The sequence below is a fragment of the Enhydra lutris genome, unplaced genomic scaffold (genome assembly GCF_002288905.1).
Source record: "Enhydra lutris kenyoni isolate GAN:26980312 unplaced genomic scaffold, ASM228890v2 scaffoldscaffold22, whole genome shotgun sequence".
Lineage (NCBI taxonomy): Eukaryota > Metazoa > Chordata > Mammalia > Carnivora > Mustelidae > Enhydra > Enhydra lutris.
In genome coordinates, this window is record NW_019154106.1 from 16,873,450 (window position 1) to 16,898,300 (window position 24,851).

General features: G+C 37.1%; 1 protein-coding gene across 3 annotated transcripts in view; it reads left to right on the plus strand.

Annotated features, from left to right (window-relative positions):
* The first annotated feature begins 6,037 nt into the window (after positions 1-6,037).
* LOC111149599 (cytoskeleton associated protein 5) overlaps positions 6,038-24,851 on the plus strand; it is a 69,422-nt gene continuing 50,608 nt past the window's right edge. For 2 of the 3 annotated variants that reach the window (XM_022506739.1, XM_022506740.1), the window contains exons 1-8: positions 6,038-6,123; positions 6,824-7,017; positions 8,494-8,700; positions 12,938-13,109; positions 13,976-14,108; positions 14,351-14,451; positions 16,255-16,368; positions 22,332-22,436. In XM_022506739.1, coding sequence (XP_022362447.1) covers positions 6,067-6,123; positions 6,824-7,017; positions 8,494-8,700; positions 12,938-13,109; positions 13,976-14,108; positions 14,351-14,451; positions 16,255-16,368; positions 22,332-22,436 — 1,083 coding nt within the window. In that variant the 5' untranslated portion in view covers positions 6,038-6,066. Of the gene's footprint in view, positions 6,124-6,823; positions 7,018-8,493; positions 8,701-12,937; positions 13,110-13,975; positions 14,113-14,350; positions 14,452-16,254; positions 16,369-22,331; positions 22,437-24,851 lie in introns of those variants that run through there. The other variant, XM_022506741.1, reaches the window with a different exon arrangement.

A 24,851-nucleotide genomic window follows, 5' to 3' on the forward strand; every position in this document is an offset into this window, starting at 1 on the left:
ATAGAGATTAATAAGACAAAAAAACGCCCTTGCTCAAGGGAATCTTAACAGTTTAGTAAGAACAAGCTGCATAACTAAGAATAATATAGAAATGAAAGAAAACTCAGGGACGTAATAAAACAGTGTGCTTGCACTTACATTGTGAAATACATAGAAGCAGTTAAATGTCTTCCTCACTGGAATCTCAAATAAAAAAAATTATAAATACTTGTAAAATATAAAGTACTATTGAGATATATGATTGATATGAGCTGTTTTAAGTAGGAACTTTGGGACTATTGTAAGTAGTGCCGTAAAGTATGTGAAGGAGCAGGAGATGCGTGGTCTTGCCTCCAAATGTTAATTAGACCAAGAAAGGTTTAAAAGAAAAAGCAAAAGCCCTAGTTTCAGTTCTTTATTTGGTCAATGTATACATAAAAGTAAAGAAGGTAAAGTGACTATAATAAAACTATAAAATGTCTGTATATTATGTGGGGGTGCCTGGGTGGCTCAGTTGGTTACATGTCCTCGGGTCTTGGTCTCATGGTCATGAGTTTGAGCCCCGTGTTGAGCTCCACGCCTAGCTTTAAAAAAAGGCCTATACACTATGTGTAATGTATTTTATTTTCTTTCTTTTTCTTAGATTTTGTTTGTAATGATTTGAGAGAGAGATCACAAGCAGGTGGGGATGGTAGAGGGAGAAGCAGACTCCCCCTGAGCAGGGAGCCTGACTTGGGACTTGATCCCGGGACCCTGAGATCAAGACCTGAGCTGAAGGCAGACGCTTAACAGACTGAGCCACTCTTCTACATTCACTCTGTAAAACCATTCTTTACACTCCTTATATCTCTAAAATTCATCTGTTTTCCTCTATCTGCATTGCTACTATCCTTAGGTTCCAGGCCCATCATCTTTCATTTAGACCACTGTATTCTAACTGATTTCCTTCCGTTGTTACTGCCTTCCAAACCATTCTTTATATTGCTTTTTACATATACAACATACAGTGTTCAAAAATGTAAGTTTGGGGGCACCTGGGTGACTCAGTGGGTTAAAGCCTCTACCTTCGGCTCAGGTCATGGTCCCAGGGTCCTGGGATCGAGCCCCGCATCGGGCTCCCTGCTCCACAGGGAGCCTGCTTCCTCCTCTCTCTCTCTCTGCCTGCCTCTCTGCCTACTTGTAATCTGTCAAACAAATTAAAATATATATATATATATATATATTTAAAAAAATGTAAGTTTGATGGCATATGTAGTATTTCCTATTTATAGTCCTTCAAAGTTTCATTTTACACCTGGGGTAAAGTCCGACTTCCTTAACACTGCTCACAGGTCTGTCCATGGTTTGATCTTGACTACTTTGCAGCCTGACTTTACACACCCTTGCTTTCTGTGTTGCATTTTATACTTTAACATTGCTGAACTTTTTCAGTTCCTCAAACCACCATAATAAAAGGAGTTAGAATAGGTGCTATGGCAGTTTCTAAACTCTTATCTCCATTTCTGTACTTGTCTCTCACATGTTTGTGAGCCAGCAAAAGCTTTTGGACCACATTTTGAGTAGCTTTGAACTATAGTATACACATGGATGAATTTTACAAATGAAATACTGAATGAAAAAAGGAAGTTATGGAAGACAACACAGATAATATTTTTCTAAAGCTCGGGGCACCTGGGTGGCTCAGTGGGTTAAAGCCTCTGCCTTCGGCTCAGGTCATGGTCCTAGCGTCCTGGGATCGAGCCCCACATCGGGCTCTGTGCTCTGCAGGGAGCCTGCTTCCACCTCTCTCTATCTGTCTGCTTCTCTGCCTACTTGTGATCTCTGTCTGTCAAATAAATAAATAAAATCTTTAAAAAAAAATATTTTTCTAAAGCTCACAAATAAACACAGTTAACTTTGTTGTTTAAGGATGTGTGACTGTAACTGTGGCATAGAACTAAATGGACTTCAGGGACGTACTTCTGTAGGAAGAAGGATGGGGTAGGAAAGAAATGTACAAGTGCAGTAATATTAATAGTAATAGTGTTCTAATTTTTCAACTGCTGGATGTTAGGTCATTGGGTCAATTTTATTGTAATGCTTTATAACTCATATTGTGTATATTTTCTTGCATATGTAAAAAACTAAATTCTAAAGTTAAAATTAAAACAATTATGGGAGAAATTTAGTGGATAAGTTTTTTTTTCTTAGTATATCAATCCTAGAAGAAGACAAACACAGAGCAAGAGTCCCCAGTGCCACATTTATAAATAATCACTGTATTCATTATTTCAGTGGCTGGGGAAGTTTTGGTATGAAGCAAGCCTTTCCTTTGATTAGAAAGAAGCAAAGCCTTAAATACCAATTTTTTTTTTTTTTTTAAGATTTTATTTATTTATTTGACAGAGAGAAATCACAAGTAGGCAGAGAGGCAGGCAGAGAGAGAGGAGGAAGCAGGCTCCCTGCTGAGCAGAAAGCCCGATGTGGGGCTTGACCCAGGACCTGGGATCATGACCTGAGCCGAAGGCAGTGGCTTAACCCACTGAGCCACCCAGGCACCCCTAAATACCAATTTTTTAAAACTCAGGCAATAAAGTAGTAAAAGCCATTTCAGAAAGCATAACATAATGGCATTTAAATTTTATATGAGACAGTTAGGCTGGATAACCTTTTACTTCATGTTTATAAAAGTGACCAACAAGGAAAAAAGAAGAAGTATTGCAGTGAACTTAAAGAATACTGACAGTCAAATACTGACAGTTCACATTCTCTTGGTTGGAAAATGTTTTGAAGGCTTTCATCAAGTGTTTGTCTTTAAAAAACAAAACCAAAAAAACAGATAAGAGATATTGCCTTTGCAGCTCAAACTTGTGCCAAGAAAGTAACTTTGGAGGTTTTCAACCCAGGCTGCACATTAGAATCACCTGAAAACTTAAAAAAAAAAAAAAAAAAAAAAAAAGAAGAAGAAGAAGAAGAAAAATCTATTGAGATGAAATTTACGCAACATAAAATTAACTCTTTTAAAGTGAAAATTCAGTTGCATTTTGTACAGGCACAGTGTTGTGCCAGCACCTCCTCTATCTAGTTTCAGAACATTTTCATCATACCACAGTGAAACTCCTTACCCACTAAGCAGTTACTTCTTATTTCCCAGTCTCTCCAACTACCGGCAACCCCCAGTCTGCATTCTATCTCCGAGGATTGATCTGTTCTGGACATTTCATATAAATGGAATCCTACAACATGGGACTTTTTTTGTGTTTGGCTTCTTTCACTTAACATGTTTATGAAGTTCAACCGTGTGGTAGCCTGTATCAGTACTTCATTCCCTTTTATGGCTGAATAATAGTCCATTGTAATTACACGTCAGAATTTATTCATCCATTGATGGAAATTTGGGCTATTTATTGCTTCAAGTGAATAGTGCCACTATGAATATGCATGTACTTGTTGGAGTACCTGTTTTCATTTTTTGGATTGCAGAGCCGTATGATAATTCCATGTTTAACTTTTTAAGGAACCACCAAATTGGTTTACATGATGGACGTACTATTTTCCATTCACTTGGGGAACTCCAAAAATACACAGAGCTAATAATGTTTATTGTATTTTACAGACATATTAGTGTACAGTTACTTGAAATTTTTAAAAAGATAGATCATGGGGTGCCTGGATGGCTCAGTTGGTTGAGCATCTGCCTTCGGCTCAGGTCATGATCCCAGGGTCCTGGAATTGAGCCCCATATTGGGCTCGCTGCTCCACAGGGAGCCTGCTTCTCCCTCTGCCTGCAGCTCCCCTTGCTTGTGTTCTCTCTCTGTCAAATAAATAAATAAAATCTTTAAAAAAAAAAAAAAGTTGGATCATTCACTATGTACCTCTCCAACTTGGGTAATGCTTTATACTTTATAAGCTGTTGTACTATTTAATAACAGTGTTAATACTATTAGTAGTAGTACTATTATTACCTTTTTACTATACTACTTTGTAAACTGCTGTACTATTTTATCTTCCACCATTGCTGCAGAATCTCTATTAAGGTTTGATTCATTCTCTAAAACACACAACTGTTGTTTTCAGGGTTCCAGGGCTTTTGGAGAGAAGTCTTAATGAAAATTCCACTTACTCTAATAAATGTAATTCTTCGACTATACAGTTTTCACTGGGATATTCCCTACATTTTGATGGGAGGGAACAGGATATAAAGAAAGAGGCATAGACTGAATCATAATGTGATTCCAGTTTTGTATTTCAGACAAGTTGCATAAATTTTATGAGCCTAGTGTGTAAAGTAGAGAGAATATCTTTCTTTGATATAGTTGCTGTTAGTACAAAGTGAATCATCAAGTTTAGAAAGTACACAGCACTCGATTCATAGTAGGCACCATCAAAGTACATATTCATTAAACAAATATTCATTGAAGGTTTATTTTATGTCGCATTGGGACTGGAAATGGAGAGATGAGCAGGATCCCTTCTATGTTATATATAATACTGAAAAATAGGAAACAATCTAAATGTCCAATGTTAAGATTGGTAATTTTGGTATATTTATAAAATGGAGTGCTATGTAACCTTTAAACATCATGTTCTCAAACATGGGAAAATGTTTGTGGCTATGTAAGAAAAATATTACAAGGGACGCCTGGGTGGCTCAGTTGGTTAAGCGGCTGCCTTCGGCTCAGGTCATGATCCCATCGTCCTGGGATTGAGTCCCGCATCGGGCTCCTTGCTCCACAGGAAGCCTGCTTCTCCCTCTGCCACTCTGTCTGCCTGTGCTCTCTCGATCTCTCTCTCTCTGACAAATAAATAAAATCTTTAAAAAAAAAAAAGATTACAAGAGGATTATCCCTGTCTCTTTCATATAATTTATACACTGCATGTTCATTGAAAAACCTCCAGGGGCACCTGGGTGGCACAGTTGGTTAAACCTTGAACTCTTGGTTTGGGCTCAGATCATGACCTCCTGTGCCAACCTCACCCCCTCCAAGTAAATAAATAAATATTTAAAGAAAAGACTCTGGAAGGATTCATACACTTCAGTGTTCATCATCGTTAATAATTGGTGGTAAAATTGTTTTAATACTGTACTTCTTTACATATTTTGTTTAACTTCCAGATTTTCTGCAGTTGACATACATTACTTTCATAATCAGAAAAGAAAGGTGTTATCTAAATGAATAGCATAAAATTGTTAAAGGAATGTTGACTATAAACCTAACTGAAAAATGATATAAAGTTTATAAAGGAATGGTTCATTTAGGGGTTTAATTTTTTATTAGTTTATGTAATCATACTGTCTAGAGTCATATTTACCAGAATTAGGTAGAGAGCTGGAAAACACTGAGATTTTTACATATTGATTATTTTCTAAAGGAATTTTAGGTTAACGTATGTATGACTTTCTTTGAAACTCTTTTCTTGCCCTGTTAAAGGCCAGGAAACTCAGCTCTTTTATCCTGGCTTTGTTATATACCTAGGAAGTTCCTATTTGGGAAAATATATAAGTATCTTGTCTTTTTTTTTTTTTAGGTTTTATTTATTTAAGTAATCTCTACACCCAGTGTAGGGCTTGAATTCACAGCCCTGAGATTAAGAGTCGCATGCTCTACAGACTAAGCCAGACAAGACGCCCCTCATTTAGATATTTTTTTATGTTAATTTCATGGGGTTTTTTTTTTTCTCTCTCTCTCTTTTTAGATTTTATTTATTTATTTGACAGATCACAAGTAGGCAGAGAGGCAGGCAGAGAGAGAAGGGGAATCAGGCTCCCTGCTGAGCAGAGAGCCTGTTTTGGGTCTCGATCCCAGAACCCTGGGATCATGACCTGAGCTGAAGGCAGAGGCTTTAACCCACTGAGCCACCCAGGCGCCCCATAGATTTTTTTCGTTAACTTTTTTCTTTCACTTTTTAAATGTTCGATTAATGGAATTAAATGGGCATTTGACCAAAGAAAGAGCTTTTTTACTCTTACTGGTATATGCATGTTAAAATAATAATCTCAGAAAAGTCATTTTGTCTTACAAGACTGTTTGATTGTAAACTTAACTAGGTACCGATTTCTCTCTGACCAGGAATTACTCTTAATTCTGAGGAGAAACTGGAAGCACAATGGGAGATGACAGTGAGTGGATGAAATTGCCGGTTGATCAGAAATGTGAACACAAGGTAAGACTTTCCTGAATTCAGATTTCAGTGTCATTGGCTTGTTTTTTTCAGCAGTTGACCCTCTGTGGTACAGTATAGAGCGCCTGATGATTACACGATACTGCTGAGAGGCAACATGCTTTGGAGACTGTTGCAGTAGGATGATTTCTCACTTTTTTTAAAGATTTTATTTGAGAGAGAAAGAGCTCACATGCTTGAGTGAGTGGGGTTGGGGGTAGAATCTCAAGCAGATTACGTGCTGATCTCAGAGCCTGACACGGGGCTCCACCTCACGAGGCTGAGATCATGACCTGAGCTGAAATCAGGAGTTGGGATGGTCGCTTAACTGCCTGAGGATCCTAAGCGCCCTTGATATCTCATTTTTAAATCATTACATCTTTAATTGTAATTTACGGATTACAAAAAAGGGAGAACTAATACTTGGATACAAAGTGAGATACGTTTATAGTGACCTGTTAAGAATTCTAGATGGCCTTGAAAGAATATTGCGAATTAAAAAAAAGTTTATAAACTAACCAAAAAAAGTTTATAAACTAATCTTCTTTGAAAACTCTGAATTTCTTAACCTTTTTTTGTTTCTAATCATGGGGTCCTTTATTCAAATTACCTGGTAGAGGGCAGTCATCCCACCCCACCCCCAATTAACAGTAGATAATAATATCATTAAATTGTGTTTTGTTTCAAAATTCTTTTCTTTTAGCTCTGGAAAGCAAGGTTAAGTGGGTATGAAGAGGCCCTGAAGATCTTCCAGAAAATAAAGGATGAAAAGAGCCCAGAATGGTCCAAATTTTTGGGACTGATCAAAAAATTTGTGACTGATTCCAACGCAGTGGTTCAGTTGAAAGGATTAGAAGCTGCACTTGTTTATGTTGAAAATGCCCATGTAGCAGGAAAGTAAGTTGTTTCTTTCCAGCTATTCTGGTAAAACCCTTGTCTGTTGCTGCATCAATTAATTTATGTATGTTTGTGGATCGTTGTCCTTAGTTATTAGCACTTTTAGAAGATATTAATTTTCTTACTTTCATAGCTCCTTGGTAGTTTTTCATTTGGTTCTTATCTACTCTTAAAAACCTAAATGGTACATGAGATCTCTAAAGAACAAATTAGAATTGAAATCTTGAAAACCATAGCTTAAGGTTTGATGAGCAAGTTTCCTTTTGAGTCTTCCGTATGGGAATTAACTTTAAACCAGAGGGAAAAATCTCTACTAAGTTTTAGAGGAAACTTCAGGGTGTTAGCAAAGGAATTAACAGAATTTCAGTGGAAAGCATTTGGGTAGTACAAAAATCTCTTTCTACAAGGCTTCCCAGCAAGGTGATCTGAGAAACATGTCTTTCTCTCTGTGGTGATTAGGCATTTTTACCTCTTAGGAGAGACGTTGCTAACTAAACAGCTTCTCTGACTCCTGGCCAGTTGGACTTCTGTTGCAAATGATCCAGGTTTCTAATCACCCACTCTCCCATACCTCAGAAACCTGGTTTTCTAATGCTAGTCTTAATGTCATTGAAAGGAACCCTCCATAAAAAAGGGGTGGGGGCTCAACTTAATTGCACGAGAAATATATACTTGACTTACTTCAAAGATTATACCAATAAAGACAATCATTAACCTGACAGTTTTGTTACCAGTATTACTGAGTTTCCCTTGCCATTAGTGAGAATGTTGCTTTTTTTTAAATTGCATTTTTCTTCTGATACCAGAAACTTTTTTGATGAATACATGTAGCCCCAACCCACTCAGTTCCTCTGAGTTCCAATGGTACAGGTTTTATTTAATTTAGAAGAAAGTCAAAGTAGTAAAGTTACTGTAAAATCTTGCCAAGGAATCAGGAGCAGCCCTTTGTTATTAAAGGTACATATCCATCTCCTCTGTGAAGACATTCTCTTGTTCTAAGAAATGTTTAAAATGACCTTTTAAAAATTTTTCAAAAAAGCAAGAACTCTGTAATCCTATTTTTTTGAAAAATATATCTGTATGTATATCTATCTGCTCTTGCATGTAGAGCGATAAATCTGGAAGGATGGGTACCAAATAGTTGAAAGTAGTTTTCTCAGAATAATGGAATGTCAAAGGATTTTTGCTTTCATATTTGAATTTTCTACATTTATAAAGAGAAGATAAGGTTCTGTGTCATTGCCTGGTGTGACTTAACTTAAACATGGTTTGTGTAGGATTGGTCTTAAACTTAAACATGGTTTGTGTAGGATTGTCTTTCATGTTCTTGAACATAAATGAAAAAAATTAGACACTCATTTACTTTATTTCTAAACATTTTAAAAAGTATTTGGTACCCCCCACCCATGACCTTTTCTAGTTCTTTCTACTAAAGTGTGTTTTTGAGTGTGGTGGTGTTTGTGCTCTATATTACAGAACCACAGGTGAAGTTGTGTCGGGTGTTGTAAGTAAAGTGTTCAACCAACCCAAAGCCAAAGCCAAGGAGCTAGGCATTGAGATTTGTCTAATGTTCATAGAGATTGAGAAAGGCGAGGCTGTGCAAGAGGAACTCCTAAAAGGCCTGGACAACAAGAACCCCAAGATAGTAGTGGCCTGCATAGAGACACTGAGGAAAGCCTTAAGGTAAGAATTGTTGCTTTAGTTCTCTGCCCTAGAATATCTCAACTGAGTTTGAGTTCCTGGCTTAAACAGAAATGAAAACTGCTGGACTTGACTTGGTGTACCACACCAACCCGGAAAATTGACCTGGGAAAGCTAAAGTCATTCCTCAAGTGTGGTGCTTTCTATTCAGTAATCTTAGCCTTCAAGTGGTGTTGCATAGTTATTTTGTCTAAATCCCCTTCTAATGAAGATGAACAGGGGAGATTTCTGACCTGTTTTCAAATTAGGAATTGGCCTTTTCATGGAAAAACACTCCTCAGGATATTTAAAGCTTGTTATCCTCAAGCATATTTACCAACTTTGAAATGTTGGCTAAAGATTATTTATTTGCTAAAGCAGACCTTTATTTGGATGCCTTTTTGTTTTGTTTTGATGCCTTTTTATTAAAGTGGAAGTAAATGCTCTGTGCCTTTAAATAGAACCACAGCAATAGCAAATAGAAAGTAATTTTTACTCTTATGCAATAAGTTATTTTCAACGCAAAAATTTCTTGTTGTTTGGCAGTGAAGTTTTTCATGAATGAAATCTCTTTCAGGAACAAGTGGCTGTAATTTGCTATGGAACTCTGACTTAGACAAACCACTGTTTTGTTCCAATTTGGCAGTCCTTCTAATCTGATACCCTGTCCCCATTACTATCCACATGAGAAACTTTAGAAAGCAGCTCTAGTGAAATCCTAAATGTGTGACCTATGAGAGTGAAGACCATCCCAGCTCAGCTCTCTTGCAATTTTGTGTGTGACCTACTTCTTGGAGAAAATGCTTGCTTTGGTTAGAAATACCAAAATTCCTAAATTTGTTAAATGATCCTGAAATTATAAGTTTTAAACTTTTACATTGTCTTTTGCTTGGTTCATAAAGTACTTTTATAAAATTTGACTTTCACTTAGATTGTTGTGTAATAAATATATCCTCATTTCAAGCCTAGTACAGTATAGTGGGTGTGGTTTTATGAGTAGTAAATAGTGTGTTCAATCTGTCATCTTAGAAATTTATTGAATTGACTTGGTTATCAAGACTATGCTTATCTCAGGGTGCCTGGCTGGCTCAGTTGGTGGAGCATATGACTCTTGATCTTGGGGTTTTGAGTTCAAGCCCCATGTTGGGTATAGCAATTACTTAAAAATAAAACCTAAAAATTTTTTAAAAACTGTGCTTATCTCCATAGATATGTTCTGTCCTTAGTAATGGATCTCTTAATAAAAATGTGTATTATGCTATAATCAGCCTTTAAAGATTTTATTTTTATTTGAGAGAGAGAACATGAGCAGGGGGTGGGGTAGAGGGAGAAGGAGAGGCAGACTCCCCACTGAGTAGGGAGCTCAGCATGGGGCTTAGTCCCAGGACCCTGAGATCGTGATCTGAGCCAAAAGGCAGAGGCAGATGCTAACTGACTGAGCCACCTAGGAACCCCTATAATCTGCCTTTAAACTAGAAGGTTTGTTTTTTTTTTTAAGACTTTATTTATTTATTTGACAGAGAGATCACAAGTTGGCAGAGAGGCAGGTAGAGAGAAAGGGGGAAGCAGGCTCTCTGCGGAGCAGAGAGCCCAATGCAGGGCTCGATCCCAGGACCCTGAGGTCATGACCTGAGCCGAAGGCAGAGGCTTAACCCACTGAGTCACCCAGGTGCCCCAAAACTAGAAGTTTCTAATTCAGAATGCTGTAAATTCTAATTATTTTACTTCTAAGCTGACTGGGAAAATAAGTATAGAAAAAGAGCAAGTTAGGTGTATCTTCTTCTGTCTTCCTTCAGATGTTGTAGTTTAGTTCCATCCCTGTGTGATTCTTTATTTGTCCTAAGGCATCTCAGAATCTATTGTAGAATTAGATAGCTTTCTGGGACCTTCAAGAACCTTGAGGCCAGGGGTGCCTGGGTGGCTCAGTCTGTTAGGCGTCTGCCTTCGGCTTAGGTCATGATCCCAGTGTCCTGGGATCAAGCCCTGCATCAGGCTCCCTGCTTAGTGGGAGGCCAGCTTCTCCCTCTCCCACTCCCCCTGCTTGTATTCCCTCTCTCACTGTGTCTCTGTCAAATAAATAAAATCTTAAAAAGAAAAGAACCTTGAGGCCAAACTGTTCAATCCTAGGTTCCAGATCTTCCTCAGAGTACTCAAACTACTTGTGTTTATGAGAGCTTCAGGAAATCAGAAATGTTCTGTGGCCCCTAAAGCAGGCTTCTAGAACCCATAGGTGGTTTTCTTTATTATTTTTTTTTTGTAAGATTTTATTTATTTGAGAGAGACCGAGAAAGAGAGAGAGAGAAAATGAGCTAGCACGAGCAGAGGGGGAAGGGCAGAGAGAAAGGGAGAAGCAGACTCCTTTGAGCAGGGAACCCTACTTGGGCCTTGTGATCCTAGGACCCCGAGATCATGACCTGAGCCAAAGGCAGATGCTTAACCACCTAAACCATCTAAGCGCTCCCATGGGTGGTTTTCTATAGTAATATATTTAGTAACCAGATTAAGTTTTGTTTAGTTATCTGTTTCCCATGTGGACCTCTTCTGTAGGTTTGTCTTCCATCTTTCACTAGGCCAGGATAGTGAAACAAAAAAATCTGATGAAACAAATCTGATAATTTAAAATTTTAAAGGAAGACTCCAAGATCCCTGATGTTAGGTTCTTCAGGCACAGTGTTGAGTGTCCTGTTTCATAACCCTAAGTTCTTATTTTTCCTTTAGTCTTAAAGGTCAACTGAGCCAAATTAAAATGTTCTTTTCTATTAAAGGGGATTTTAAAGGAAATCTTGGAGATCATCTTGTTTATTTTCATGTTATGATATCTATATTTAAACTATATAACCACATGTCTTTTTAAATATCATTTCTGAAGGAGAATATTTTCTGCCTCCTCTAGCCTTTTGGAGTATGTCAGTAGTTATTACTAAAATTTTTTGTTGCATTTGTGTACAGGAGATAAATTTATACACATTAGGTAAATAAATAATAATGTAGTAGATAAATAAGTTGACCCTTGAACACCACAGGGGTTGGGGTACTAACCCCCATGCAGTCAAAAATCTGTGTATAAATTTTGACATCCCTAAAACATAACTACTAATAGCCTACTGTTGACTGGAAGCCTTAGAGATAACCTGAACAATCAATTAACATATTCTGTATGTTATCTGTAGTATATACTGTATTCTTGTAATAAAGTAAGCTAGAGAGAAGAAAATGTTATTATAACATAAGGAAGAGAAAATACATTTACAGTACTGTACTGTAAAATGCCTATGTCTGAGTGGACCTGCACAGTTTGAACTTGTGATGTTCAAGGGTCAACTCTATGAGTTCTGCTACAGAATGTTGGTATTGTTTCATAACCGAATCCCTCTTGCTCCGAATTTGTTATGCAGAAATGTTAACAGTGACTCAGAAAGCTAAATTTGGCCAGTTAGGAACTTAAAAATATAAAATGTAACAAATATATAAGGTTAAATGTACTACCTCTTTAAAAGAAGTCAGAATGCAACTGTTTTCCCCATGAAAAACTGAAGCAAAGAGAGATGTAGGTTGCCTGGAGTTACAGGTGGTAAGCTTCGAAGTCAAGAGTGAAGCACATGCTGCCAGGATTAGTGATCTGTCAAGTTGAATGAACCACCTTAATCGTAAGAACTATTAAACATTTACTACAAGGGGCGACTGGGTGGCTCAGGTCATGATCCCAGCGTCCTGGGATTGATCCCTGCATTGGGCTTCGTAGAAAGCCTGCTTCTCCCTCTCCCATTCCCCCTACTTGTGTTCCCTCTGTGTCTCTCTCTGTGCCAAAGAAACGAATAAAATCTTTACAAACAAAACAAAAAAAACTTACTGCAATTAAATTTCACTCATCTAAATATTTAGATTTCAGTCATCTAAATAAACTGATTTATGTTTTTAATCTTCTATATGTATATACATGTATATTTAAGATGTTATACAGGTTTGGTCCTTTATAGATTTGAATTATCCCTAACCTGATTACCTAGGTTAGTTTTAAGATTTTTATATTCTGGACCCTAGGCATTAAATAACACTCTTAGAAGAGTGATATCTAAACATAGATGTTAGGAATTCCTTTTTTTCCCCCTGCCTTAAAAAAGCTCAACTATTACTATATAATAAGTACAGAACTATGTTTGAGTGAATGAAAGCTAACACTGCCCAAATATGTTGCATGTTGACGAGTTTGGTTTTTTTCCCCCCAATGTTTTATTTCTAGTGAATTTGGTTCCAAAATCATCTTGCTTAAGCCAATTATCAAAGTGTTGCCAAAACTCTTTGAGTCTCGAGAAAAAGCTGTTCGAGATGAAGCAAAACTAATTGCTGTGGAGATTTACAGATGGATTCGGGATGCTCTGAGACCCCCGTTACAAAATATAAACTCTGTCCAGGTGAGGCACAAAGTTTTTTGGTTGTCTTTGCATAAGACTAATATGACGGTGTTTCCTTCCTGTTGTTGATATTCTGTCCTTACAAATAACTATTTTTCATTCTTAATTTTGAAATCAGTTTTTTTTTTTTTTTTTTTTTTCTGAGCATAGCTGTCTCTGGTTTTATTTTGTCCTCTCAAGTTAAATACCATGCATTCAGTGATTCCTGCACATCAGTGTTGAGTCTGTAGCAATTTAAAAGATCCCTTGTAATGCTCTTGGGTGGCAGGACTTAATATCTGTTTGGACAACATGCATTTTACCTGTTTTTTATTACAATTGGTTTTAGAGACATTATCTGATATAAATATATCTGAAGTCATGAACTAATTAGTGTCCTAAAAAGTGGATTTTATTTTTTTTCTAACTGCTTAGACATACATCTTCAGTAGTAATATGTCAGTTTGATTTATGTTACCAAGGTATAATTTTTTAAATTTAAATTCAGTTAATTAACATATATATTATTTGTTTCAGGGATACAGGTCTATGGTTCATCAGTCTTATATAATACCCAGTGCTCATTACAACACATACCCTCCCCAGTGTCCATAACCCCAGTTACCCTACCCATCCACTCCCCTCCCCTCCAGCAACCTTCAGATTGTTTCCTAAGATTGAGAGTCTCTTATGGTTTGTCTTCCTCTCTGGTTTCTTGTTTCATTTTTTCCAAATATATACACTTTAAACGTGTCCTTCCTTTTTGGCCTGTTAGAACCACATAAATAAGAAATTAGGTTCTGATGTTAGTAAATATAAATGTTAAGTATGTTCTCTAAAGGTGAGGATGTAGGTATGTTTTAAAAAATATTTTATGGTATTTGTAGTTGAAAGAACTAGAAGAAGAATGGGTCAAATTGCCAACAGGTACTCCTAAACCAAGTCGATTCCTGCGTTCCCAGCAAGAACTGGAAGCTAAATTGGAACAGCAACAGTCAGCTGGTGGCGATGCTGAGGGAGGTAAGCCAGTTTTAAACACCGGTTTCTGTGAAAATTAGCAAGAATACCCCTACCTCAAGAACCTATGTTTACTAGACACATTTTATAGGACTGCCATTTAACAAAATATCAATCATTTATAGCATTAATAACTGATTCCTTCTATATCAAGATTTCATCAGGGTGTGACAGGAGTGATAACTATTAGCTAAGTAAAAACCTTCCATCCATTTTTAAGGTTTGTTTTGTTTTTCCCCTGGAAGGTGGTGATGATGGTGATGAGGTGCCACAGATAGATGCTTATGAGCTTTTGGAAGCAGTAGAAATTCTTTCCAAACTTCCCAAAGACTTTTATGACAAAATTGTAAGTAATGGTAACCTTCTTTCATTTATTTCATTTAAAATAATTCCTTGATTATAATTAGATTGTTCTGCTGAGTCCTTTTCCTGGCACACCGCTTTGCACCCCATATCTTCCCTAGTAGTGTCAGTCAGTCCCCATACTACTGTGTATGTATACCTACTATAGCACTTTCTTTTAACACATCCTGCCAAAACCTGGATCATTATTCTTGCCTTCTCCTTTTTCCTCATTGTCTCTCTGGTTTTATCTTTAAATATCTGTTAAATTCATCTTCTTTACTCCATCCCACTGCCACTACTTTACACCAGGGTTCCTTGATCTTGGCACTGTTGATATTTTTTGCCAGATAATTCTTGGTTTGGGGGGGCTTTTCTGTGCGCTAGAGGATGTTTAGTAATATCTCTGCCGTTTACCCACCAGATATCAGTAATACCATTCCTCAAGTCTGACAACCAAAAATGTCTCCAGACTATGCTAAATATACCCCAAGAGACACAATTATCCCCAACTAAGAAACAGTCTTATCCCAACCACCATCATCTCTTGCCCTACGTGCCATGGTAGTCTTCTTGTAAGACTCCCTGTCTCTGCTTTTGTCTCTTTCCCATCATATTTCCCAGTGTAATCAAAGCTGTTGTTTTTGAAAATAAAAATCTTCCCATATCATTGCTTCACTGAAATCCTTCCAGTGGCTTCCATGAGATTAATATGATGTCTGAAGTTATCCTATAGCCATCGAGGCCATCTAAGGCACCTTTGAGGTCCCTGCTTACCTTGCCAGCCTTACCTTCTCTAATTCCTCTCACTCCATGCTCCTGTCATCCTGCACTTCTGCCAAAATCACGTGTGCCACACTCAACACCCCCCAAACTCTGGACTCTAATATATGCTGTTTCTTTTGTCTGTAACATTCTCCTGAGTCACCCCATAATACTTCTTCATCCTCTAGATCTCACCTTAAGGATCACTTTCAGGGAAGATCCTAGCTGGCAGCCTAAAGTAGGTTGAGTCCTCTTGCTATAATACCAAAGCAGCTTGAACTTCTCTTTTCATGGTGGTCATGACCTAGTAGTTATTTACTACAGATCTTCCTAGCTCTGCTGGCAAGTTCCTTCAGTCCCCCATTAACTTCTGATTAACAAATACTTGATAAATTAAACCGCACTGTCATCTTCTCCAGAGTGGCAAGTTTGTCACCTTTGTTGTATCCCCAGTTCTTTCAGATAGTGGGTATGCAAAATTACCGAATGATTGCTTGATCTCTACTGGAGTATTTTCTACTTTGTGGCCATAAAACAAAACAATTAGCATTGTACCACCAACATATAAGATCACCAGGATTAGAGCAATTTTGTTTGTTGGTCATATGATTGTCTTTTTCTGATCTTTTTAATGTTGTCAGTATGGAAGTTCCTTTCTCCTGTAGTTGTGCCACTATGAGATATGCTAGAAACACTTTCTAGCAATGTTTCCTGTTTAAGACTTGCTTACTAACATTTGCCTAGAAAATGAGAAGGAAGTCTATGGCATCCCATTCTTTAGCTTATAGAACCTTACTTAGGGTTATGAAATGTTACGAAAATACTTAACATGTATGGACAAAATTTTATATATATGAGCAAAATATTCTGATGGGCTGCCCAGATTTGCAGTTTTGTTTTTTAACCAGTTTTAGAAAAAACTTTCTGAAAACAAAAAATAATGACATATCTTTGAATTAGGAGCATGCAAGAAATAGACTTATATTTTCTTATTTTGCCTCCTAATTACTGTTCCACGAGTAACTCATTCTGTGTATTGCAGGAGGCAAAAAAATGGCAAGAGAGGAAAGAAGCTCTGGAGGCTGTGGAAGTACTAGTGAAAAACCCCAAACTGGAAGCAGGCGATTATGCAGATTTAGTCAAAGCATTAAAGAAGGTAAGTGAGGGGACGCCTGGGTGGCTCAGTCCGTTAAGCCTCTGCCTTCAGCTCAGGTCATGATCCCAGGGTCTTGGGATCGAGTTCTGAATCAGGCTCCTTGCTCAACAGGGAGCCTGCTTCCCTCTCCGCCTTTGCCTGCCACTCTGCCTATGTGTGCGTGCATGCCCTCTCTCTCTCTCTCTCTCTGACACATAAATAAATAAATAACATCTTAAAAAGTGTCAACACTGGTAACCTGATAACAGACCAGGCCTTTGAGTTTCTCCCCATCAGTCATCTTTTTTTTTATCACAACTACATTTCCATTTAAGGAACACTATCAGTGGTTTTCTAATTATAGGCTTACCCTTGTAAAGGATTGTTTAAAATGCCTGCCCTAGGTTAGTTTGGAGGGATTGATTTTCAGTCTTTATTTATTATCATTTTGCTTTATACTGTCTAGTAGCATATACGAATCTCAAGAAAAAGATGGTCTTGGTGATGTAGAACCAAATATTCCAATTTTATAGTTCTGTAGGGTGAACTATTTAAATTGGCTCTATTTAATGGGACAGATGTTAAATATGAAGAACATTTTCCCATTAGATAACACATGATCCCACATTGTATATCTGCATGTAAAGTGAAGGATGTGTGGTCATTATAAAGCAGACAAGTGCTGGGGTGCCTGGGTGGCTCAGTGGGTTAAAGCCTCTGCCTTCAGATCAGTTTGTGGTCCCAGGGTCCTGCTCTCTGCTCTGTGGTCTGGGCTCTCTGCCCGGCAGGGTGCTTGCTTCCCTTCCCCTCTCTCTGCCTGCCTCTCTGCCTGCTTGTGATCTCTGTCTGTCAAATAAATAAATAAAATCTTAAAAAAAAAAAAAAAAGGCAGGCAAGTGCTAAATAAGAAAGAAATGCTTTTAGGAAATACTTCTTTGTTTTTGCTGCTGGTTGGTAAATTTGTATATAGTGGCTTTTCATAAAATCTCAAAGTATAGATCAAATACTGCTGGTATAGTTATAGAGTTTAAGAACAAACTCTAAAGATAGATTCTTGAATAGAGAAAACTTTGTTTAATTTGCTTCTTCGGCCTAAAATTACAGAGGATTAGAATGGTGTGGGGAGTTAATCTCTAGTTGTATGCCCATGTATGTACAGTAATTCTCATTATTCATAGTAGCCATGTTCTTTAAAGTCACCACAACACTGAATTAGTGAATGCGGACCCAATTGCTGCTAAGGAAACACAGGGCTAGAGCTCTTGAACTCTTTGGTCTCAACATTTTCATCCATCAGTCAATTCGTAACTTGTTTTATTCTCTTTGAAGAGGTCTCACTTAATATATATTATTGATCCATTAACACTGAATTCGTGGCCAACAGCACCATAACTCATGCTTGAACAAAGCTTATCTAACACAAGTAATTTCTGTGTCAGGCCTTTTTGCGCTTAAGAACACTTCGGCACGACACTTGGGCCATTTCAAACAGTGACAGCGCCAAGAAAAATTACAAAAATGGAAAAAAAAAAAAAGAAAGAAAAATAAATGTGCACTAAACAGACCATGAAAAAGATACTTGTTTACAGTATGAGAGCTGAAATAAGAAGGCAGTGTTACTTGGTTCATACTCATTTAAGAATGTGCACACCAGGCAACTCAGATTTTTCACAGCTCTGTGCTTGTCCATGAATGACTAGGAGAGTGCTTCGAGTATTGATTCAGGGGGTGATGATGTTAACAAGTAGGTGAATTTGCAAATATGAAATCCGTGAGTAATGAGGATGGGCTGTGTTTTCTTATAGTCCGCTTCCCATGCTTCCCTCCAAGTGAGACGTGGAGGCAGAGATACGATTTTTTCCCAATCTTGTTTAGTCTTCAGTCTTCTAATCTTGAAGAGCCCCAAACCCAGGCAAGATTAATTAGAAGGTAGTTGTGTAGAGGGAGAAGATTTCACCAACCTGCAGCATGGGAGGAAAGATAAAAGGTAGAAAGGCACTAAGAGAGGGAAGTGAGATTCTAGTGGCATTGAGAACTTAAGATTCTCTCTATAAATTTCAGCGTATAATTTTTTTTAAAGATTTTATTTATTTATTTGACAGGCAGAGATCACAAGTAAGCAGAAAGGCAGGCAGAGAGAGAGAGGGGGAAGCAGGCTCCCTGCTGAGCAGAGAGCCTGATGCGGGGCTCGATCCCAGGACCCTGAGACCATGACCTGAGCTGAAAGCGGAAGCTTTAACCTACTGAGCCACCCAGGCGCCCCCGGCGTATAATTTTTATCTGTAGTCTTATTACTTGTCCCTGAATTCTCAGTGCCTCAGATTAAAGCTTTTATTTTTTTCTTATCTAATGATACAAATCTTAATTGATGTTCTCCACATGCATTTTGTTAGGACATTAGCTGTTCAGATAAATACTGTTTTGTGATTTCTCTTGGCACTTGAATATAAATATACTCTTGCTATATTCTTTACAGAGAGGATATGGATTTTATATTTGAGTAGTCATAAACAATGGATTTCTGTGATAAACTTCTCCCTCTTCCCATGGTGGAGTGGGAGGTGATTAAAGGCTTACAAACAAGTAAAGAGAAATTTAATTTTGTGGCTAAAATATTTAAAACAATGAAAAGTTAACCTCAGTTGTATAAATAAACCAGGAACAAGGCATTTTAAAAATTTTTATGCGATTTTACTTGGATGTTAACACAAACTTCATCTCCATATTATGGTGACTTAACAGAGACTTGTCAAAAATGGGGAAATGAGGAAATGGAAGAGAATGAGACTGAATAGGCTACAGATGGATCCCTTATCCATCCATAAATGGTCTCTTCGCTCTGTTGTCTATATCAAGTAATCCCACTAAGCTCCCAATTTTTTGCCTTTAATACAAGTAATGCAGAACTACTCATTTTGAAATTCCTTTTGGTATTCCGGAAATTATTTCTATTTTTTCTTTATTCATTATTTTTATTAACATATAATTTATTATTTGCCCCAGGGGTACAGGTCATTGAATCATCAGGTTTGCACACTTCACAGCACTCACCATTTCACATACCCTCCCCAATGCCCATAACCCAACCACCATCTCCATATCCCCCCCTGGAAATTATTTCTTAAACTGTCTTCTTTCAAGTTGTCACATGGCTTAGCATATTCTGTGGGCTTTCCTGTTTTCACAGGCTATAGTTCTTTCATTTATAAGATACTTTCTCCCCTACCCCTTATGCTACCTTCCCCCCAGTACCTTCTTTGACTTGGCCATTTACCTGGGGATGCTGGTAGATATTTTAAATCTTTAAGGTTTGGGTCTTCAAGGTATTTTATTGTAAATGCTTGCTAGCTTTTTTTGTGGTATTAACCTTTTTTTCACTTGGGCTTTCTACATTTACCACCCCCTTCCTGTTTATATTCATTGTAGTTTTCTAAACATGGTTTAGAAACATGGTGGATTTCATTGATTTCTGACTTTGTCATTGAGTGTTTTGTTTTAGTTACTATTAACTAGTGGCTTACATTACTAGTTGAAAATAAATACAAATTGATAATTACAGCTGACCCTTGAACAACACAGGTTTAGACTGCATGGGTCAATTTACATATGGATTTTTTTCATTGAATACAGAACAGTACTATAAATGTAATTTCCTTGTGATTTTCTTAATAACATTTTATTTTCTCCAGCTTTATCAAAAGAATATAGAATATAATACATATAACATACAAAACATGTGCTCATCAACTGTTTATGTTATCAGAAAGACTTCTGTAGTAGTAATTAAGTTTTGGGGGAGTCAATATTATATGTGGATTTTTGACTGTAGGGGGGCGGTCACTGCTGCTAACCCTTAACATTGTTCAAGGATCAACTGTGCTTAAAATCATTTTGTAGGCCTAGATTTATGGGAGAAGTCCCATCACTTTTCTTTTTTTTTTTTAAGATTTTATTTATTTATTTGACAGAGAGATTACAAGCAGGCAGAGAGGCAGAGAGGGGGAAGAAGGCTCCCCGCTGAGCAGAGAGCCCTATGTGGGGCTCGATCCCAGGACCCTGAGATCATGACCTGAGCCAAAGGCAGAGACTTAACCCACTGAGCCACCCAGGCGCCCCCCAGCACTTTTAATTATAGAATATTTCCCATTATTTTGGTTAAATTAACTGTGAGCTATAGCTTCCTTTTCCTAGTCTAGAACAGAGTTGTGGAGATTTTCAGATCTGGATTGAGTCCTCCCCCACCGCACCATGTATATGCTGTTTTTCTTAAAAATAAATACATTACACCTTCCCCACTCCCATTTCCCTATTTAGAGCAACTTGTTTAATCAAACTGCGATGTTTGACAATGAGTGTTGAAGACAGACAGACCTGGTCCATCACCTTATAAAGGTTCATTCAAACCCTTAGCCATCTTGAACTATAATAGATTCACAGGATCCTCTTCAAGACTTTCCATCAGGACCATCATTGTTTAGGGTTCAGCTCCCACTGGTCATCGCTCTCATGGTGGATATGAAAGCTGTTCTCCCAAGAATAGGAATGATTAATGGCCTTTTTCTTTTGAGCTATATTAAAATACTAGTTCCAAATCCCATCCCAGATTCATTGAATTAAGATTTCTTGGAATGGGGTCTGGCATGTTTTCAGTGACCATTCCTAGAATATATATGCTAAATATGAAGTCTTGCATCTAAATAATTCCTGACATGTTCTTTTGGTTAAAAAAAAGAGCAAACATTTATGAATGCCATTAGTGAGTTTAATACAGAAGTGAATGGAAGCTTTTTCTCTATGAATTTATAGTAGTTAGGGATTTAACAAAATATTTATTAGGACCCTGATTTCATCTCTCTTCTCATAAGAAAAATGAATTTGCAATAACATGAATTTATAGTGTGAATATGCTTTGGTAAAGAAAGCAAAAGCTTTGGAGTCAAAATAGCTAGGTTTAAATCACATCACATCACATTTGCTAGCTCTGACCTTGAGCAAGTTAATCTGTATTTAATTTTTGAAGTCTACAAAATTTGATAATATTACCTAGTTTAAGGCTTTTGGTGGAAAAATTAAATAACAAAAGGATTATAAAGCACCTGTAAAATTATGGCATCTAATTTGTTTTTAATAAATGCTGATTTTGCCTCTTAATCATTACACCTTAGCACTTAGGGAGTGCATGTAAGTGCCATCTGGAACTTCCTTGCGTACTATGCATTAGGGGTTTTTTAATTCAGGGAATCTGGAAGGAAGCATTTTGCTTATGGAATCATTCTGCTTAGGGAATTCAAGATCTTTGGGACAAAATAAAATCCAAGATGGAATCCAAGCATTATTTCTACCTGGGAAAAGAGTAAAGAGTGAAAGCAGGGTGGTGGTATAAATAATGCTGGAGAGAACTCTTCTAAGAGACTCTAAATGCACACTTGACGATCATTAGGTATCTAAAATGGCAGCCACAAGGCCAGAAGCTCCCTCGGAGGAAAGGTTGCAGTGCCATTTGCAACTTAGAGTCCCCATGGACTTCTTGAAGGTACCTGTACCAGCTTCTACTGGTGCTCCTTGGATATAAACGTTGGAGCATTGCCCTGTGGTGTTTTTCTTCTGAGATATACTGTCTTTTGGCTTTTCCTGTCCCAGAGCAAAGTCAGCAGCCCTGCAGCTTCTCTGCCAATATCAGAGTCCCCTCCTGCAGAGTTGTGCAATGGTGACAACCCAAACTACCACTAACGGAGAGTTAGCTATGTGAAGTTGTGGTTTTATGTATGTGTTACTGGTAGAATTTGAAGATAGGAGACTAAACAGAATGAAAAGGACTCCCTCAAATTTGAAATAGTCAAGGAAGAATTTTTCCTCTTTTGTAGGAAACAAAATTGGCTATCCATTAGCATAACAGCTTGCAGAGTTCTTTTAAGAATGCATTTTTAGTTCTCTTCTACAGAGTTGTGACTGTTTTGTTTTCCTTTCTTCCCCTCTCTTTGTAGGTTGTTGGAAAGGACACCAATGTCATGTTGGTGGCTTTGGCAGCAAAATGTCTTACTGGCCTGGCTGTTGGGCTAAGGAAGAAATTTGGACAATATGCAGGACACGTGAGTAACACTCCTTATTAGATACAAATTGAGAGCATTACCACTAGTGGCAGGCTAGCTTGCTTTATGATTTAAAACAGCTCTTCGTAATAGATCTTTATTTATTGGACAAAGTGAATTTTTTGCTAAGTTTTATTAATATTGAGCATAACCCCTCACAACATTTCAGTAAAGTTGTTGGTTATAACTAAATTCGTTTAGCTTTATATAGAAAATTGGGTACATGGCCTAAATACTTAGTTGAGTTGATTTGCTTATTACTTACTTACTTATTAATATTTTGCTTTGTTCTTATAAGATTATATGCAGTATAAAAGGATAAAATGAAACTTGTGATAACGACCTGGACAGTGGTTATGAAAGTAAGAAAGGCAGTATAAAACTAGAAGTCAGATGACTATATAAAAGATATTATACTGTGTTTTCTTATTAAAAAATAATAATTTACTTACATACTTGAGACATTTTATATAGGTTACACTCTTGGTGGTGTATCAATTTAATTTATTCTAAGAAATGTGACTGGAGACATTTGTGGAGTATACTCTCTTTGTGTACATTTAGAAGCACTTAAGTTTGGTAACAGTTTTAATAAATTGAGATGTTTTCTTTAACTGTGGCATTTGTCAATTGGCCTCTGAATCTGGTCTGAATTACTTAGAATGGTGCAGCATCCTGAAAATTGACCCTACTAAGCTTTAGGGTTGAACTTGCTAGCCACTTGATCATTTGATTACCTAGAATGGCTTTTAGAGGCTCTTCATAATTTGTAGTCATGTGTCAGTTTTATGTTGTGAAGTTAATGTCTAAGCTCAGTTATGGTATTTGGAGCTTGCTTACTCATAGCATTAAAAATAAGTTCAAAGAACTTAACTGGAAAAAAAATACACTACCAAATAAAAATAAGTTATGACTAACTTGTTACCAGGGAAATAAAAATGTGGGTCCATAAAACCCTTAGACATGTAAATTATGAATTGGAATAAAACTATAAGCATTATTTTATAGCAATAATATTTATTATGCAATACTTGTATGTATATATGCAATCCATGTGTTAATTAGCTTTTGGTCATTTTTGTGTTACTTATTAGCATACTTTTTAAAAAAAGAATATACTTCAGTTTCAGTAAGCATCGGGCTCCTTGCTCAGTGGGGAGCCTGCTTCTCCCTCTGCCTGCAGTTCTCCCTGCTTGTAATATCTCTTCCTCTGACAAATAAATAAAAATCTTAAGACAAAAAACTATCATGTACAGTATTTGATGTCAAGCATGTTAATGGCTCAGGTTTATTTTCTTGAGCTATTTATAAGCTCTCTTTTTTAAATATGTATATAAAAATGATCTTGATTTTCAAGTTTATAACTAACTCCTAGTATTAAAAAGTCTTTTATATTTCTCCATGGAAACTATATTCCATCTGGTCTCTATCACTTATGTGCAATCTTAAAAAATTTTTTTGGATGACTTTGAGCTTTGCTATATCTCTTGGACCTTAAAAAACAACTTTAGGGGCGCCTTGGTGGCTCAATGGGTTAAAGCCTCTGCCTTCGCCTCAGGTCATGATCCTGGGCTCCCGAGATCGAGCCCCGCATTGGACTCTGCTCAGCAGGGAGCCTGCTTCCCCCTCTCTCTCTGCCTGCCTCTCTACCTACTTGTGATCTCTGTCAAATAAATAAATAAAATCTTAAAAAAAAAAAAACTTTAATTTGCCTGCTAGCACAGTGCCTGGCACTCATTCGATATATTAGGTATTCAATAAATATTTTATGAATTACAGTTGGTTTATAAGATAAAAATTATAAAAATTCCAACTTTATTGATCTAAACTTAGTATTTGAATAAAAGGGTATCCTTCTGATCAAAGTCGTTTTGGTTTTTAGTACTGTTTTTTTTTTCTTAGTGTAGTAAGGGGGTGGGAGACCTCCCCAGACTAGTGAAGTATATCAGAATCTTAGGTGGGGAAGAAAAATTATATACTATACCTGTTCCACTATCCTAAATCCACTTAGTTGAGAATCTTTTTGTCTAAAAAGAGATGTTACTGATAGAAATGGTTATATGGTTACATGAAGAAGTAGTTGCAGAAAAAGGATTGAGAAGCACTGCTACCATGGTACAGAATGGTAACCCTTAATTGTTGTGGCATAAGATCCTTGTGCCCTTCAAGAAAGTAGATGACTTTTTATCCAACTTAGATGTTCACTTTTTTCCGGTAATGCCAAACATTGTTTAATAATGGCTTTATTGAGATATAACTTACATACTATAAAATTCACCCCCTTAAGGTATATAATTAAGTGGTTTTAATATATTCACAAGGTTGTGGAACTCTCATGACCATCTAATTCCAGAACATTTTCATCACCCCCCAGAAAACCCCTCAGCCCATTAGCAACCACTCCCTACTGGCAGC